Below are 14,538 nucleotides of genomic sequence, written 5' to 3'. Positions count from 1 at the left end.
CCTCGCAAAGATCCGCCTCTTCTATCCGGTTCGATTCCCAATCCGCCCAGCAACCCATTGTTACACCAGGAACCAACACCAACACCAACACCAATACCAGCTGCAGCTCTGCTCCGCATATGATACCCGCCGTCGGGCCTCACCTGAATGCCCTCCTGAGGTCATTGCGGAGAACCACCAGACAGAGAATATGACGTGGTCGGCGCAGCAAAAGCGCCATGGATTTGGATAGGCTTTCGGGAATTATTTTTTACAAGGCAGAAAGAGCTGGGCCGCTTGCAGGAATTGAAGCGAAATGCGGAGTGCAGATGGGGAAAGTTCTGCGTGCAAAACTCTGAAGCCGGTTATTAGACTAGGTTTGAAGTTCGACGGGTAGAGGCGGGTTGGAGATGTGATGTATCATTTTGACCTGCGCTTTGGCGCTGCTGTGCGTGTGTGTGTATTATACAGTACGGGGTTGGCATGCAGGATATCATAATTCTTTTTGAAGCTTTACTGTTATTCTTCCAATGGGGTTGCTACAGTAAGATGGTTCTATTCTGTATCAGAATTTGGTACATGTGTTCGAATAGCACCAATCTTTGCATTCCCACTCATGAGGTATCGAAGTAATCTTGAGAGGGCATGCATGGCTTCAAGCCAGTCTTTATGCAGAGATAGATTATAGCCTCTCGAGAATCTCAAGTGGAACGTCTCGTTCTCCGAACAACCTTTTGAATGTACCTGCTCCATCTGAGTGGTCGTAAACAGCCCACGTGAGATATAGATACTAGACCCATAGAGACCTAGAGTGAATACTTCTTGGTCTTGGTGGTCTATGCTGACATTTGCAGCAAGCTGTCCCAGCATGATACTCAGATTCTCGGCCAGAAAGTCCTGGGAGGTCTGCCCTTCAAGCCACTTCATAGATGTTAGGATTGTGGCCATCAAGAGGCGAGGAATATGCATATGACAGGGGAAAAGCTGCCAGGGGATGAATACATACACCAACATAAGAGACTATCGGTACAGACAGTCCTTGTGACTTGACTACAACTGCACCCTCGGGTCTCGAAGCATATCTTTTACCGCCAATCACATACCTTTTCTTGAGACCGGATACAGGAAAGCTAGTTCAAGGCACTTAGAAAAAAGTCGAAAGACACAAACACAGGGGAAAAGCTTACTAAAGTTCAGAGCGATTCTCTGGAAGGTTTTCGAGATTATCATAAATAGCCTGCATCAAAACCTTCAACATCATACCCTGGGATTGAAGAAACTGCGGTGCTCTTCCGGGTGTTTCCCAGTTCTGCCTCGGCAGTGTGATTTTCTCGCCCGGTCTCAAAAATACTGGAATCTGCACTGGGTCGAGTTCGTTCAATTCCGCACGGTAACAGGAAAAGTGATAGAAAAAGTCCCTGTACTTCGACTCTTCTTTCGGCCAAAAGCGAGTACAGTTTGCTTTTGCGATATCATGATGCTTGAATACCCATGGGATTAGCCTTTTCACGTCGCTGCTATCTGTAATCAGTCATTAGTGCTTTATTAAAGCATCGGGTAGAGCTATATACTTCGGTATTTGATGTCTGTGTCGGTAGGGATCAGTCCATCAATATCAGTAACTTCCGAGTATACTGTTGCAGACATTTTGGTGACGAATTCGAGGCTAGATGCCAGGCATGACAATCAAGGCTAAAAAGTGTCAGTGAAGACAGATAGAGGCATGATTTACCTCACATATGTAAGTGCCTGGTTGATTACAAGAAGTAGTAGTAACTAGTAGTCAAGTTATGTGATGTCACATGATCGCTATGTCTTGTTTGATTTGTCAAGCCAACCCGCGACCGTCATCTATAGCAACAGCAACAGCGAATCGATCAATGGAATGAATTTTATAGCAACATGTGGAAGGGCTTATACATTGTCAGAAACAATAACTATCTCCTGACTCCGCCGCGTGAGCTCTTGCAAGCATTGATGTAAACGCTGCTGACATTGACAAGAGAACTAACTACGCTGGCCTGATATGAAAACCAACTCAAGGCCTCTTGAAGGTGACACCGTCGCGAACACGCCATGAAATTGAACACATCAACGACCAAAATTTGCTGCCTTTGCAATGTCACCCTGAGTTACTTTGTATCATACTTTGGGTCAACATTGTGGAGATGTCATAGAGCTTCTGGGGCTTGGGTTACGAAAGGGTCAATATGGAAATCCTTGAGTTCGGGATACTGATTTCGTCTCATGCTATGGTATCGATCATATTCAGGGTCCGACAGCGTCTCCGCATGGCTGCCGTATGACGGTGGTGGTAACTTAAGTACAGAACAGGGCGTTTCGATCGACTCTTCCCAGCAAGAAAGGCAGCGGAGAACTGCCTATCAGAAGTTGCTGCAGTCCCGCCAGGATTGCCCTATGTGATGGATCTCATTCTTGCTACCCGATCGGTCATTCCACGAAAACCTCGTACAGCCCCTTGATTCATCCCTTCTTTCCACTCCAACGGCCCCTTGCGAAACCGTTGGACAAGGGAAGTCTTCCGTTTGGTGCAACAGCCATGCTGTCACACTCAGTTGATTCGTGAGACTCTATACCCTCGCATTGGGAGATGACTTGGTTCGTTTAGACCTCGAGTCTGATGGGGGTAACAACACACAGCTTCTCTGGATGCTCTGATCAGCACTGGCTACCATTAGAAATGGAAAAGTGTGGACATCATCATCTCAGACGCATCGACAACTGCATGGCCTGCTTTGCTACCCCTCCTTGGCCGGTTTCACCCCTAGCGAATGGCAGCCGGACTGGCTGCATCATCGACAATAGTGCACTGCAAGATTAAGTCCGAGGCCACTACGAGGCAATCAGACGGCGATGATTTCAGGCATGCAGTAGCCCCGTGATGCCGTGTGACAGAGGCTTGCTTTCTGCAGGGCCTCCTCTTTTCCTACCTGCTTTCTCTTCCCTGGCTGACGGCCTCATCGCACCAACCACGCTCGTTCCTTTTGTTCTCTGGTTTTCTCGTCCATGATATTTCATTCTTTGGTCCCTCGTTGAGACAGCCGGTGTCCCCAGCGCCGCGGTTGCATTATAATTACTCCTTGCGATTGAATATTGGAGGTGGTGTACCTAGCAGATGGACTGGTCCATTGCTCCTGAGTCACCTTGTTACCTCTCGTCTCTCATAATTTCCGGTGGCTTTTCTTCCCCTGACCTTCAAATCGGTCCTCACCCCTCCTTTCCTTGATCTCGACAGCATTCCTCGAATCGCTCCCCACATTCCATCCCAGAAGTTCCTGGAGAGCACCTGCCTCTTCGAGCTATTCTTTGGCTGAGGAATTGATCTGGGCTGATCTTGAGTATCGCCGATTTTGGTCCGTTTCCTTGGGACTGGTAGCCCAGCGACCGGATTTGTTTCCTTTGTTTCGCTACTCTCCATATCACGAGTCGATTGTCGACGCACCATTGCGTTCTCCTACATTGGCTGGCGTCGCCACAGTCTTCCCTGCAGTCTATCCAGCTGATCCCTTTCCGGACCGAACGCCTCTTGTTTCGTCATATTTGCAAACATCAGCCACGATGGAGTTCAGCACGAAGCGACGCACCTCCTTTTCTTTTCTGTTCGGGTCACAGGTGTGTATTACCTCAGATTGCCTCACGGTCGCCGCCTAATGTGAAGCTAGAAACCAACTTTGATAACCCAGCAAAACCAACTTACGCTGAACCAGCTTTCCCATAACCAACCCACCGGTTACTCGGAATTTGTCGATAGCCCTGGCACCTATCAGCCTTCCTCGCCGTTAATCGACCGACCGAACATCCCTACCGACCTAGAAGCGCAGATTAGAAATGCCTGTTCATTACTCGTACACAGAATCGAGAAAGGCCAACCGTCGGGGCCTAGCAAGCGCTCTCGCGCGGTCACAACCAATACGACGATGCACGAACCGTCCACAGCACCTCAGATTGACTCCATGTATGTGTCTCCCAAAGTGGGAGCCGATGTGGCAGCCCTGAAGGACAAGTACGATTCCGGGGTCGCTTTGACCCAGCAGTCCAGTATGCAAGCTATGAGGGTTCTCCGTTCTCAGACCAGTCAACACCTCAAGTGCGATAGTCTCGAATCGGGACAAGCGACATCTTCCCACTCAGCACTTGCTAGCGATGGGACGCACTCCTCGAGTGCCCCGCCTAGCCGAGCAGGCTATGGTAGCCAGGCAATGGGCCCAGGAAAGGAGAGTAGGGATAGGAGTCAGAGTGTCAAGGCCTTCCTCGACGGCTCTGAGTCCGGACCTCATCCGAATGAGGAGGGCAACCATGTGGACGCGGTTAGCGAAGATGACGTTGAAGTCTTTCTGGACCCCGATACTACACTCATGTCCACCGGGGTTCCTAGCTTCCATTCACCCCATTCAGTCCCCAGCAATATTACTCCAGGTCTCGGAAAGCCTGTGGAACCTTCATCGGACAGCTACGGTGAAGTCGCTGATTTGGAAGCCCCAACCATCCATCCTCCAGAGTACACCGATCCGCTGGACCTGGGCTCTTCCACTGTCGAAGCAAGCAAACAACACCCCGGGATCATCATCGACAGCAGCGGCCTAGCGCACGTCCTCACCGCTGCAGAAGAAAGCGAACGCGATATGAACATCCAGCAGGCGGTGATGGCTAAGATGAGAACGGGCACCATTGCTAATGCCAGCACGCCACACCTCCCAGTATACACTGAGTCAACGGACAACGTTTCCAATCTTCGCCCCGGGTCTAACGCCTCGAGACTGAAAACCTCCTGGTCAACAATGAGCAAGGCAACGAGCCGGAAGCTCAGATCTCGAGGAACTGAGGACGTGCCCACCAATGAGAAAACAGTCTTCCGCAGACTAAAGAACCTGTTCTCGAAGCGCAAACCCGTGAACGTTGTCCCGCCGGTAGGCACCTCTTGATGATATAGATAGGACAGATACTTCTTAGGCCCTGGATGGCTTTATTTACACATAATTGTTACGGCTTTCGGTGACAATACGACATTATCCCTTAAAACTTACTATCTTGTTTCAAGACTTAGAGAGAGATCCGGTGTTGCTGTGTAGCATCGCTCATCCTCACATTCCTGACATATATCTAAACACTTCTCATACTTATCCATATTGGACCTGTCTGTTCCTCCAGTCAGCGCCTTAGCATTTGGTTTCGGTGACATGTATCTAGACCATGCAATTAATTAGCCTTATGCATAATAGCCATACATCACCTGTCAATCAATTTATATGCAGCCTTATTCCTATACAAATACTGTTACTAATGAATTGGCTGTTCCAAACGAGCTAGGAAATTGACATATGATGTATCTATTTTCCCAAAGTACGAAGTAGTAACTATATATGATCCACCTGAGCCGGAAGATATGTAGATATAATTGTAAATAATTGATGATATTGGAAAAAAGCATACATGAGACTCAATTCTTACCCAAGTCAACGAGAGTATTCTCTTCGCTTAAATGCATAACATGACTAGTAATACATGCCACAAGGCTGAGACCTTATGCATTGTTTCATTCAGGTGGATATATATTAGGTAAGTCAGCCTAGCCTACCAGTCATCTACTTAGTACTGTACTCCATGGTAACCCAGCAGGGATTGGTATCACATCTTTATGATCATATTAACATGGAAATCGCTCATACATCCCTTCCCACAATAGAATATACAGTAAACATCCCGCCAAACGAGCAGACCGCGAGTGTCAGCTTGTGAGCTTGTGGGCTTGTGGGCTTGTGTATTTTTTTCATGGGCGACTTCACGGTTCAGAGAAGCAATGTCATATATCTATTACAAATGTATGAGATCCGTGGTCTTCTCTCTCTTGTCCGCGGTCGTCGGCTTGGGCATAGCCCTCATGAAACCTCCTCTAAGCATGGTTGTTACAGCAGTCACTTGCAATGGCTTTAGCACTAGCGGGTGCAACAAGGATCATAGGTCTTCTGTCAATCGAGGGACAGATTCATGCAGCTCTCAAGATCCAGGCGAAAGGGCCATGGGCAACCTTTCGCAGGCTATCTGACCTGACGGATCATGTATGTTGCCTCGGGTCTAAGGAGGTACTCTGGTCTCTGTATTTTCGTAAATATCATGGGGATGAAGTTGATGTTCGCAAAAGTAGTAAAGCACTACCAGCTTAAAGGCTACCGAAAGCAGAGCGATCAGCAGCAAGTGTGGCATCCAGAGGTTAGAATCTAGAGAATAGGATTTTGGGATTGAGGTTGGCGGTTGCGCCTTCAGATTCTTTCATGCCATTGCGCAGTATATTATCCAGTCCTGTTGTAATTCACCCGGCCTTTACTAGTGGTTGTGCAGGTGTTCTCTGCGCTCCAGAGAGCATGCATGGACATACAAACGTCAAATTATTACAAAGCACAATGTTGACCCTGCCTTCCAGAGCCTTCCGACATAATTGCCACGTTCTTCTCCTCTTCCACTGCTCTCCTCCCTCTCTCCATCTCACATCTCACTCATGTCTTCCTTCCATCTCACATGTCCTTTCGCATCAATCCGCCCCCCCTTATCGTCTTTCCTTCCGCCCAACCCTGATCCCTCCTTTTTAAGCCACCATCCCGAGCTCACAAAGGTAATGACGCTGACTCACGCTTTCGGAAGCTGCTATTGCAAGGCGATGTCAGTACGAAGTGAATAATGGAAAATATCTCCACTCACTCAGCTCACTCAACTCATCTCGCTCTCTTCCCTCTCTCCACTGTCCAACGTTCCCCTGAGCGTCTATAAAACTCTCGTGTCGTATTCATCAAGGCGATATGAAAAGAAGGAGAATGTCCTATAGCAATGGTTAGTGTAAATCGGAAACTAAGGGTCCTTTCATCTCACAGGTTACTACCATATACACCGAGTACCGTCGGCTAACTCGCCAAGTTGATTTGAAAGAATGAAACGATATCCTACAGCAAAAGTCAGTATATATAAGAGACACAGCGTCCTTTCGCCTCACAGTTTGATGTCGTCTTCACTGAGTTTCTCCAGATCGAACTGGTCAACGTGATGTAAGAGATGAAACCATATCCTACAGCAACGGTCAGTATATAGTGTCAGAAACAAAGGGGCCCTTTCACCTCACAGATTGATGCCGTATACGCTGAGATTCGGCAAACTCGTCAGGTCGATGCGGTTGGTCCTAGACAAACGGCCAGCATTGATCGAAAAGAAGGGACTTTCCCACCCGCCCGCCATACCCACCCTGTAACCCATCCGACCCCCCTCTTCTCTCCCCTATCCTCCTCTTCTTCCACCTCCCAACTTCACTTCCAGCTCCACAACACCCACCCGTTCCTCACCGCCCTCTCCGTCCTCCTATCCCCCGTCTTCCACCATCCCCTCCGCTCCCTCCGCCGCTCCCCCTCTTTCTCCCCATCCACCTCTTCCTCATTCTGACCCATTTCCACGTCACGCCTCTGTGATGGGGGCATTGCACGTAGCTTCCTGATGTGGTGGCTCTTGATCCATAGCTCCAGATGGAGCCTCACCGCAAAGGAAGCGACGCTGCAAATCATGACCAAGAAGAACGCGAGGAACAGCCACCAAGCGTGGCTGGGGTCCAGCTTCTGCCAAAACGAGAGTGTGGCGTCAGCATCTAATGCCTCTGCCATAATATCTATCAAAAAAAAAAAGAAAGACAAAAAAGCTATCTAGAAGTGAGTGTGGGGGTAATGAACGAGTGGATAAAAGTGATATCGCAAAGAGTGACTTAATGCTGTGTGAAACGAGCGTTGTCAAACGAGCAACTGATGTCGAGAAGAAGAAGAGAGATGAGAAGAAAAGAGAGGGGATTCGAAGTCTAAGAAGATGTTTTGGCTGCCGTCAAGCAAGCCATTGATATTCTTTGAGGAAGGTACGGTCTGGAAATGGAAAGCACCCTATGATACTACCGAAGTACCTGCCAACCTAACGTCACAGAGTCAGCAGGGAAGGCACGCAAAACCGAAGGGAAAAGTGCGTTAGAACGCGTCACTAAATCATACTTTTGTACGACTGCGCTTTACTTTGCTTTGCTGTTTAGTTGCGATCAGCTATGACGACGACATTCCGACGTCGTAGCGTGCGCTCTTCGTGGTTTACATGTGTCTACAGCGAGTTTGAGAAACTCGACGGCGTTCTGAGCCATACATATTCTCTGCTCCAGACGGTGAAGTACCTGCATAGCTAGCATCTACACGGCGGGCTAGATCAGGCATACCTATGTGAGTTGTATTGGATTCACTCAAATACCTAGGAACACATAGCAGGGAGAGCAGGATGGGGAGTATAGAACCCCCAGAATTGAATACAGCAAGCACACTCCGCCGTGCAATGACTATGCACCTTGATGATTACCTTTCCCGAGTCCCTGAACCTTGGCCGTTGATATTCCAACAGAACCTCCTCGCAGCATCCACAGGTACGGCTACAGCAACCCCCCCGATCAGCACACTTCATCCGGCCTTCAACCCATTTAAACGTCCGGCCAGCGTCGTTTCGACGCCAGCGTGGAACCATAGCATATAAGGCCCACCAACTCCTGCTATCCGAGAGCTTTTGGCTTATTGCCTCCAAGCGAGCCCGATTCTTACAAAGCTCTTCGCGCAGCTTGGCCAGATCTCGTTCGAGATTCTCTGGGAATTGGCTCGAGTAGGACGGTGGGACATCTGCTGCCTGCGTCGCTTCATGGCAAGCACTGCACATCTCCTCCTGATACTGGCACTGCTTGCACCGTCGTCGCCGGAATTGCTGTTGCTGTTGTTGCGCCCCCGCCATCTGTTTCTCATTCTCTAGACGACACTGGCGCTGTAGAATGGCAAATCCTAGCGCTTCCTCATCATTGTACTCGGTTATCCATTTCTTGACTGGATCTTTTGGAGTGCCATCGCCAATTCGATCTCTAATCTCCTCAAGGCGTTTTTTGTAGTAGTATTCGCATCTGGGCTCTCCCCGAAGCCAGGACCAGAATCGCATCTTGGATGGTGAGGGTGATCAGTGATGAGTGATGAGTGGTGATTGTGATGAGGATGGTGGTAGTGATGAGAGATCAGCAGAAATAATCTGGAAAAGCTAGAGAAAGGTCACACAGCAGATATTTAAAGCTACTACACTTGATGATGATGATGTAGTAATGACTGGGAATCTGATGCGCACAGAGGTCATATATTAGCACATAGACTTATTTACTGACGAACAATTACAATGCGCTAATCTTTACCACTATAATATTTGTAAGGTAACTTCTTGTATTGACGTTGGCATGATTAGATAAAGTGGTTTGCGTTATTCTTGACATAGCTAATTTTATGCTCCAGCAAGTTCATTCCACGAGTGCTATAGACAGCATTAGTGATTTAGAAAGTCTTGGAATCCTTCTTCGCTGCTGTCATCAGCCGACACCGACACTAAAATGTACCCTTTCTGGTGCTGACTGCACCCCGATCTGGGATGTTTGCTAACAATGATTGAGGACGTATGATACCAAATACGCAAAGAAACGATATTTCAGGACTTGGACAATTGGTAATTTGTTGCTGTCCCATCTGATGCTAGATACAAAAGCAGGACAGGAATGCAAGAGCAGAACGCAGGGGGAGAGAATGATGCTTGATGATTCCCCTAGGGCAAGGTGTCCGTTGCATCTGGAACAATCAAAGCCTTTGCATTCGATGGGCATCCTTATATTATGGGAGTGCTTGTCTCTAGGCAGGCCATCCGTACACCACTTAAACTGAATGGACCATCGTGTATCCCTTTTTATGCCCTTCAACGGTCATGTGTTTACCGAATGTTTAACGTTAGTGAAAAAGATGTCCTCCGTCGAGCTAGTTCTAAATATCTCTGTCCTCGTGAGTATGTAGTTACTTATATTCCTCATCAAAGGAAAGAAGCCAGTGCATGGAAAAGCTCGATGAAGGCTGCATTTACAGGACCTTCATCAGTTCATTTACCTCCCACAACATATGCAGAGTTTTCCGTAGCATTAGCACCAGCTTGAGAAAAAAACCCGGTTAGTCACTGTGACTACCTGATATGTAGCATGCCTGATTGTATGTCTGCCCGAGATTGTAGCAGATTTCTCGCCTGGGTGTTTAGGAAAAATCAGACGAGATGCCAAACTCGGCATTGACCGTGAGGTCTTGCTTCTACATTCAAGCCCGACACTAGGTTGGGCCATGCGCTTAGACTTTTGCCTACAACCTTGCAGACGAAACTGTGTCATGTGCAAAATTTGCACGCTATACCATAGAGTTCCCTTTCGTCCGATTGGGACGCATAGCTTTCCTTTTGGAACACGTAGCAGCGTGTCATATATGATCTTAATTTGTTGGACTATCCGCTATCTTGTCACCCATATGACATAGATCGAGACCATTAACGATATGTCGAAATGTGTTTCTCCATGCCCAAACAGCAATGAGTGTCACGGTCTGGCCTAGATGTCTTTCCTTCTCCGACTACGAGAAGCGTATCATATTATCCGGGACTTTCTTGCCTGCCTCTTTTATGATACATGACTTGTAATCACCGAAAAATATATACTCTCCTATCCTGCCGTGCAAAAGTCTCTTTACCCCACCCATAGCCTGTCCTATGAGCTGGGAAAACCAACCCTGCACGCCATGCTCATCACCAATATGAAGCCTGCTCATAGGACAGGCTATGGGAGAGTACCGACAGTGGCTTTTGGACGTCGACGACAGATGTTAGCCATTGGCATGGAGATAGTGTTGCTCCACCTCTTGCATGAAGTTAGGCCATTATTCCATTTTGGCATTGAGTAGATTCTGAGAAGAAATGCAAGAAAAGTCCTCGTATCAGGCTTATTTCTGCCTCCCGGAAGGACAATCTTCTCTCCCCTATCCTACTATCCTCATTTTACTTGTCTGAAAGTGCATAGCCGCTGGCTGGGAATGGGGCATAGAATTAAGGGCCTGGGGGTGTTGTGGTATGGGCATATACCTAGGCGGATGGGTATTATATCTCTATAAGGACGTTGCAAATCGCGATCACAAAGAACACGAGGAACAGCCACAGAAAGTGGCTGGGATCTAACTTCTGCCAAAATATAAGTTTGGCGTCGATATCTTTGGCTTCAGCCATACCTTTCAAAAATGAAAGCAAAAAAAGCTCTATAATAGACGAGGTGGGAGAATGATCAGGACATATCAGCGTGGAAACTGAACCCTGACGCAATTCTCTTCTGTTCAGGTGTCCAGAGATGATAGAGAATTGGATTTATAATATGTTATTATAAAGAGTTATTCCACTGTTTTTCTTCGGAATGAAACCATTATCATTCATTATGACCAACGTGGTCTGAGGAACGTAGTAGGATGAGAAAGATAGTAAGATATCCCAATATCCTGCAATGACTTATCGCAAAAAAGTGGAAGTTCAAATTGCTTGTCAGGGCCAGTTTATATCAGTGTAAGGAAAGTACCATGGTAATGATGGCTAGACCTCAACTCTTTACCAAGTCCATGTATCGTCCGGTGTCATCGAGCGATCGCTCTTCGTGGCAGGATGGGTCAAACCCCAGAAATACCAGGAACTCGGAGTCCACGATTTCTTCTCAACGCCTTCGTAGGCTAAAAACCACCCAACGAAGTACCTAAATAAGAGTCAAACTGATCAGCTTGTAGAAGACCAAGGCGAGTACGAGGCTTGTCCAGGTTGACACTAACAGTGTCGACGTTTCCGCGTTCCAAACTAGATTATGGCAGGACCCAGGAGTAGGGTCAAATCCCCATCCCAATAGCTTCATGCGGCCTTCCTTGAACTTCTCGCGAATGGCGTCTCTCTCAGATCGCTCTAGTGTCCAAAAGACCTTGGGACCACGGGCATCTCCGAGCAGGATGCCTGGCACAATCTCCCACACAACGTATATGAGGAAGCCGCCTGGCACGCAACCACTTTCGTCTTGCTTGGCCACTCGTTCTTCTAAGAGACGCGGTACAATGAGAGGCCGCTTCTTCGGAAGTGACCTGTACACCTTTAGCTCAACTGGACACCATGACGTATTAGCTTGCCGAGCTCGCATCCTGGCCGGCTCGGCTTCCGTGCCCCCGTTCATTATCTGCTTATAGATGCGCATATACGCCTTAGTGCGCGAACCTTTCTTCTCAACAAGGAGGCGTATCGCTGTCCAAGAGGGCCCAACCCTAGCGAGGTGGTCATCGTGGTCGTGTTGGAGGGTGTGCTCGCTGATAGCCTCCTGGACAACCCATTCGTTATTTAGCTTTATCTTTGATCCTGGACCAATTTCTTCCTGGGAGAACCACTTTGAACGCATTGTTGCTTTAGACTTATTCCAAGGCATGATCGGAAAGACCTTTCAAAATATTACTCTGCTTTTCGCGATGGAAACTCAGTCTCTGCAACATGTTATCTGTGGGACAGACTATAAGCATTTATTAGACTTAAAACGATGCATTACCTAATTGTGATACAGCCCTTCGGAAACTTAACCCAGGCGACAAAGTAGTAAAGTTGAAATGGTATCGGCTCATCAGTATCTGCCGAAAGCCCCTAGTGGCCGTGCAAGTTCCGACGGTAGGCCATAATGACATAGTAATAGTAAGTTTACTATGTCATTCCCATAGCCGAGATCGAGTTATGAACTTACTTATCATTAGACCCTCTTCGCAATCAAGGCAGCTTGGCAGCGGAGGGCAAGTACGTTCCAGGCCTGGGTGTCCCTGTTGGTCGTGTGCAAGCTCGAGGGTCTCGTGGAGCAGCCCGTGTGATACACAGAGGCTGTTATCAGAACAGTATAACAAGCCATCAACTTCGCGGAATGGTAAAGTGAGTGGGTTAATAGAGGCGTCATTCCCACGTAGGACCTGTAGGACGCCTGACCATCGTTTATCGGTCTCGTATCCTTGTTTGACCTTCTGTTCGAAGTCCGGGTGTAGCTGGACTGTGCAGATCGTATAGTCACCGTGGTGAACCGCAACCGGTCTGTTCGTTGGGTCAAGGTCGGTACCGAAGAGAGCTTCGAGAGAGTAAGGTTCCGGGTTCATCATCAATCGCTGGAGTATCTTTCTCAGCCGATAGGAGATGGGGTAACATCATTCTCCTTAGCGAGAATATGCTTGCTTCGAGATTCACAGCTGTAGAGAACCATTTCGGCCACACGATTGATACAGACCGGCTGCCAAAATTCTAGCTCTTGCCCGCGCTGCATGCCCTTCATTCGGGGGTTTGTCTGATCAACAATACCCAGGTTCACGCAGGCCTCCTCATGATTATCGAATTGATACTCCTGGACATATAACCACTTTCCATGCATCGCAATCCTCTCATAGTCCTCCATGGTTTGTTGGATGAGAATATCTTTTGCATCCGCTCTGGTATCGAATGACCACTGAAGATTCTCTGCGATATGATATGCGCTTGACTCGAAAGCGCAGTTGTCCAGCATGTCTGAGATATCCACTGCTCTCTTGGCCTGCTTGCGTTGTCTCGGTGTAGTATCACCGGCATCTTCTACCGCTGAAGCAGATATACAGTGCCATCCTTCTCTCTAAGGTGTTGGGTGATTTTGAAGGCATTGTAGCTTCATAGCGGACCTTTCACGTGTGTTGGGTCTACTTACCGATTTTCCGGATTATCAGTTTCCTTTTCCTTGTGACATCAGTATTTCGGTGGATGGCATTCCTGGTGTTCTCCTTCCAACAAACTACGAGTTGTAGCGGCAACTCCAGCTTGCCTCACCCGTGATATTGCGATTGAAGACGGGAGGATCAAATACAAGGGATAATGGGGCGCATAACTTCTGAGTTTGTAGCTCAACTTGATGTGCAGTATATTTCGGTTGCTGCTCGTATGAGAAACGGTGGAGATCGTATGTATAGTCAGACTTGGAGCCAGTGAAATTCCACAATGGGTGTCTTTGCGTTGCCTTATCAGTGACATCACTCAAGGGTTATATTTCCCACTATCTGATATTTCGTGCATAGTAGAAGCCAGAGACAGAAGGCCTAGATCTTACCATCTCGTCTGTTGCTAAAATGACAGGCTTGCTTCAATGGTTAGATGTGCAAACAGAGACCATGAAATCAACAGACGTGACTATTCATGGATTAGTATAAAGGCCGGGGGGGAATATCAGCTCCGATCTTAATAGTGGACCCAATCGGCAGCGCAGAGCCCTGCGTTCGGCGGATCATAAGTCGCTGCAGTATTTTCCTCAAGCGATAAAATGGTATTGATGTGCTTGGTGACAAACTCCCGACTGCAGAGCAACCGCTCGTCCTCTGTCCCGGGAGGGGCCCCAACAATCTGGCGTACACGGCTGTTGGTGAATATTTAAACTTATGATTGCATCTGGATCATGGAACGCGCGCATGTTTCCGCGCATTCCGGGATCAGTGAAATGGGAACAACGTTGGACCACCATGGCCTAGTGGTGATAGTGTAACATTGCGATGTAGATTTGCCAGTCCTCTCCTTTCACCATTATGGTGTTCTCGGTGGGAAATAGCATAAGCTATTACTGTTAGCATGTTTCTTCTGATTAAAGTTAGA

At 47.9% G+C, this 14,538-nt stretch overlaps 5 protein-coding genes across 5 annotated transcripts; 1 reads left to right on the top strand and 4 right to left on the bottom strand.

Moving 5' to 3' along the window:
- Positions 1-534: 534 nt before the first annotated feature.
- BO85DRAFT_488964 (uncharacterized protein) lies at positions 535-1,626 on the bottom strand (the record flags this gene model as incomplete). Its single annotated transcript, XM_025663572.1, has 4 exons — positions 535-900; positions 986-1,109; positions 1,167-1,500; positions 1,551-1,626. The coding sequence occupies 4 exons, from the start codon at positions 1,624-1,626 to the stop codon at positions 535-537; spliced, it is 900 nt and encodes a 299-aa protein (XP_025514712.1).
- A 1,932-nt stretch (positions 1,627-3,558) lies between these two features.
- BO85DRAFT_496748 (uncharacterized protein) lies at positions 3,559-5,099 on the top strand (the record flags this gene model as incomplete). The annotated part of the gene is made up of 2 exons (XM_025663966.1): positions 3,559-3,612; positions 3,663-5,099. The coding sequence occupies 2 exons, from the start codon at positions 3,559-3,561 to the stop codon at positions 4,920-4,922; spliced, it is 1,314 nt and encodes a 437-aa protein (XP_025514711.1). The 3' UTR covers positions 4,923-5,099.
- A 1,657-nt stretch (positions 5,100-6,756) lies between these two features.
- Positions 6,757-8,979, bottom strand: BO85DRAFT_439299 (uncharacterized protein; the record flags this gene model as incomplete). Its single annotated transcript, XM_025658708.1, has 6 exons — positions 6,757-6,811; positions 6,983-7,054; positions 7,109-7,165; positions 7,315-7,642; positions 8,225-8,256; positions 8,459-8,979. 6 exons carry the CDS (start codon positions 8,977-8,979, stop codon positions 6,757-6,759), a joined length of 1,065 nt encoding a protein of 354 aa, XP_025514710.1.
- Positions 8,980-11,478: 2,499 nt separating this feature from the next.
- Positions 11,479-12,301, bottom strand: BO85DRAFT_488961 (uncharacterized protein; the record flags this gene model as incomplete). Its single annotated transcript, XM_025663571.1, has 2 exons — positions 11,479-11,620; positions 11,694-12,301. 2 exons carry the CDS (start codon positions 12,299-12,301, stop codon positions 11,479-11,481), a joined length of 750 nt encoding a protein of 249 aa, XP_025514709.1.
- Positions 12,302-13,054: 753 nt separating this feature from the next.
- On the bottom strand, positions 13,055-13,432 carry BO85DRAFT_488960 (uncharacterized protein; the record flags this gene model as incomplete). The annotated part of the gene is made up of 1 exon (XM_025663570.1): positions 13,055-13,432. The coding sequence occupies one exon, from the start codon at positions 13,430-13,432 to the stop codon at positions 13,055-13,057; it is 378 nt and encodes a 125-aa protein (XP_025514708.1).
- Between the last annotated feature and the right edge of the window lie 1,106 nt (positions 13,433-14,538).

Source organism: Aspergillus piperis, assembly GCF_003184755.1.
Source record: "Aspergillus piperis CBS 112811 unplaced genomic scaffold BO85scaffold_11, whole genome shotgun sequence".
NCBI classification, from domain to species: Eukaryota; Fungi; Ascomycota; class Eurotiomycetes; order Eurotiales; family Aspergillaceae; genus Aspergillus; species Aspergillus piperis.
This window is presented reverse-complemented; position numbering and strand designations above follow the sequence as displayed.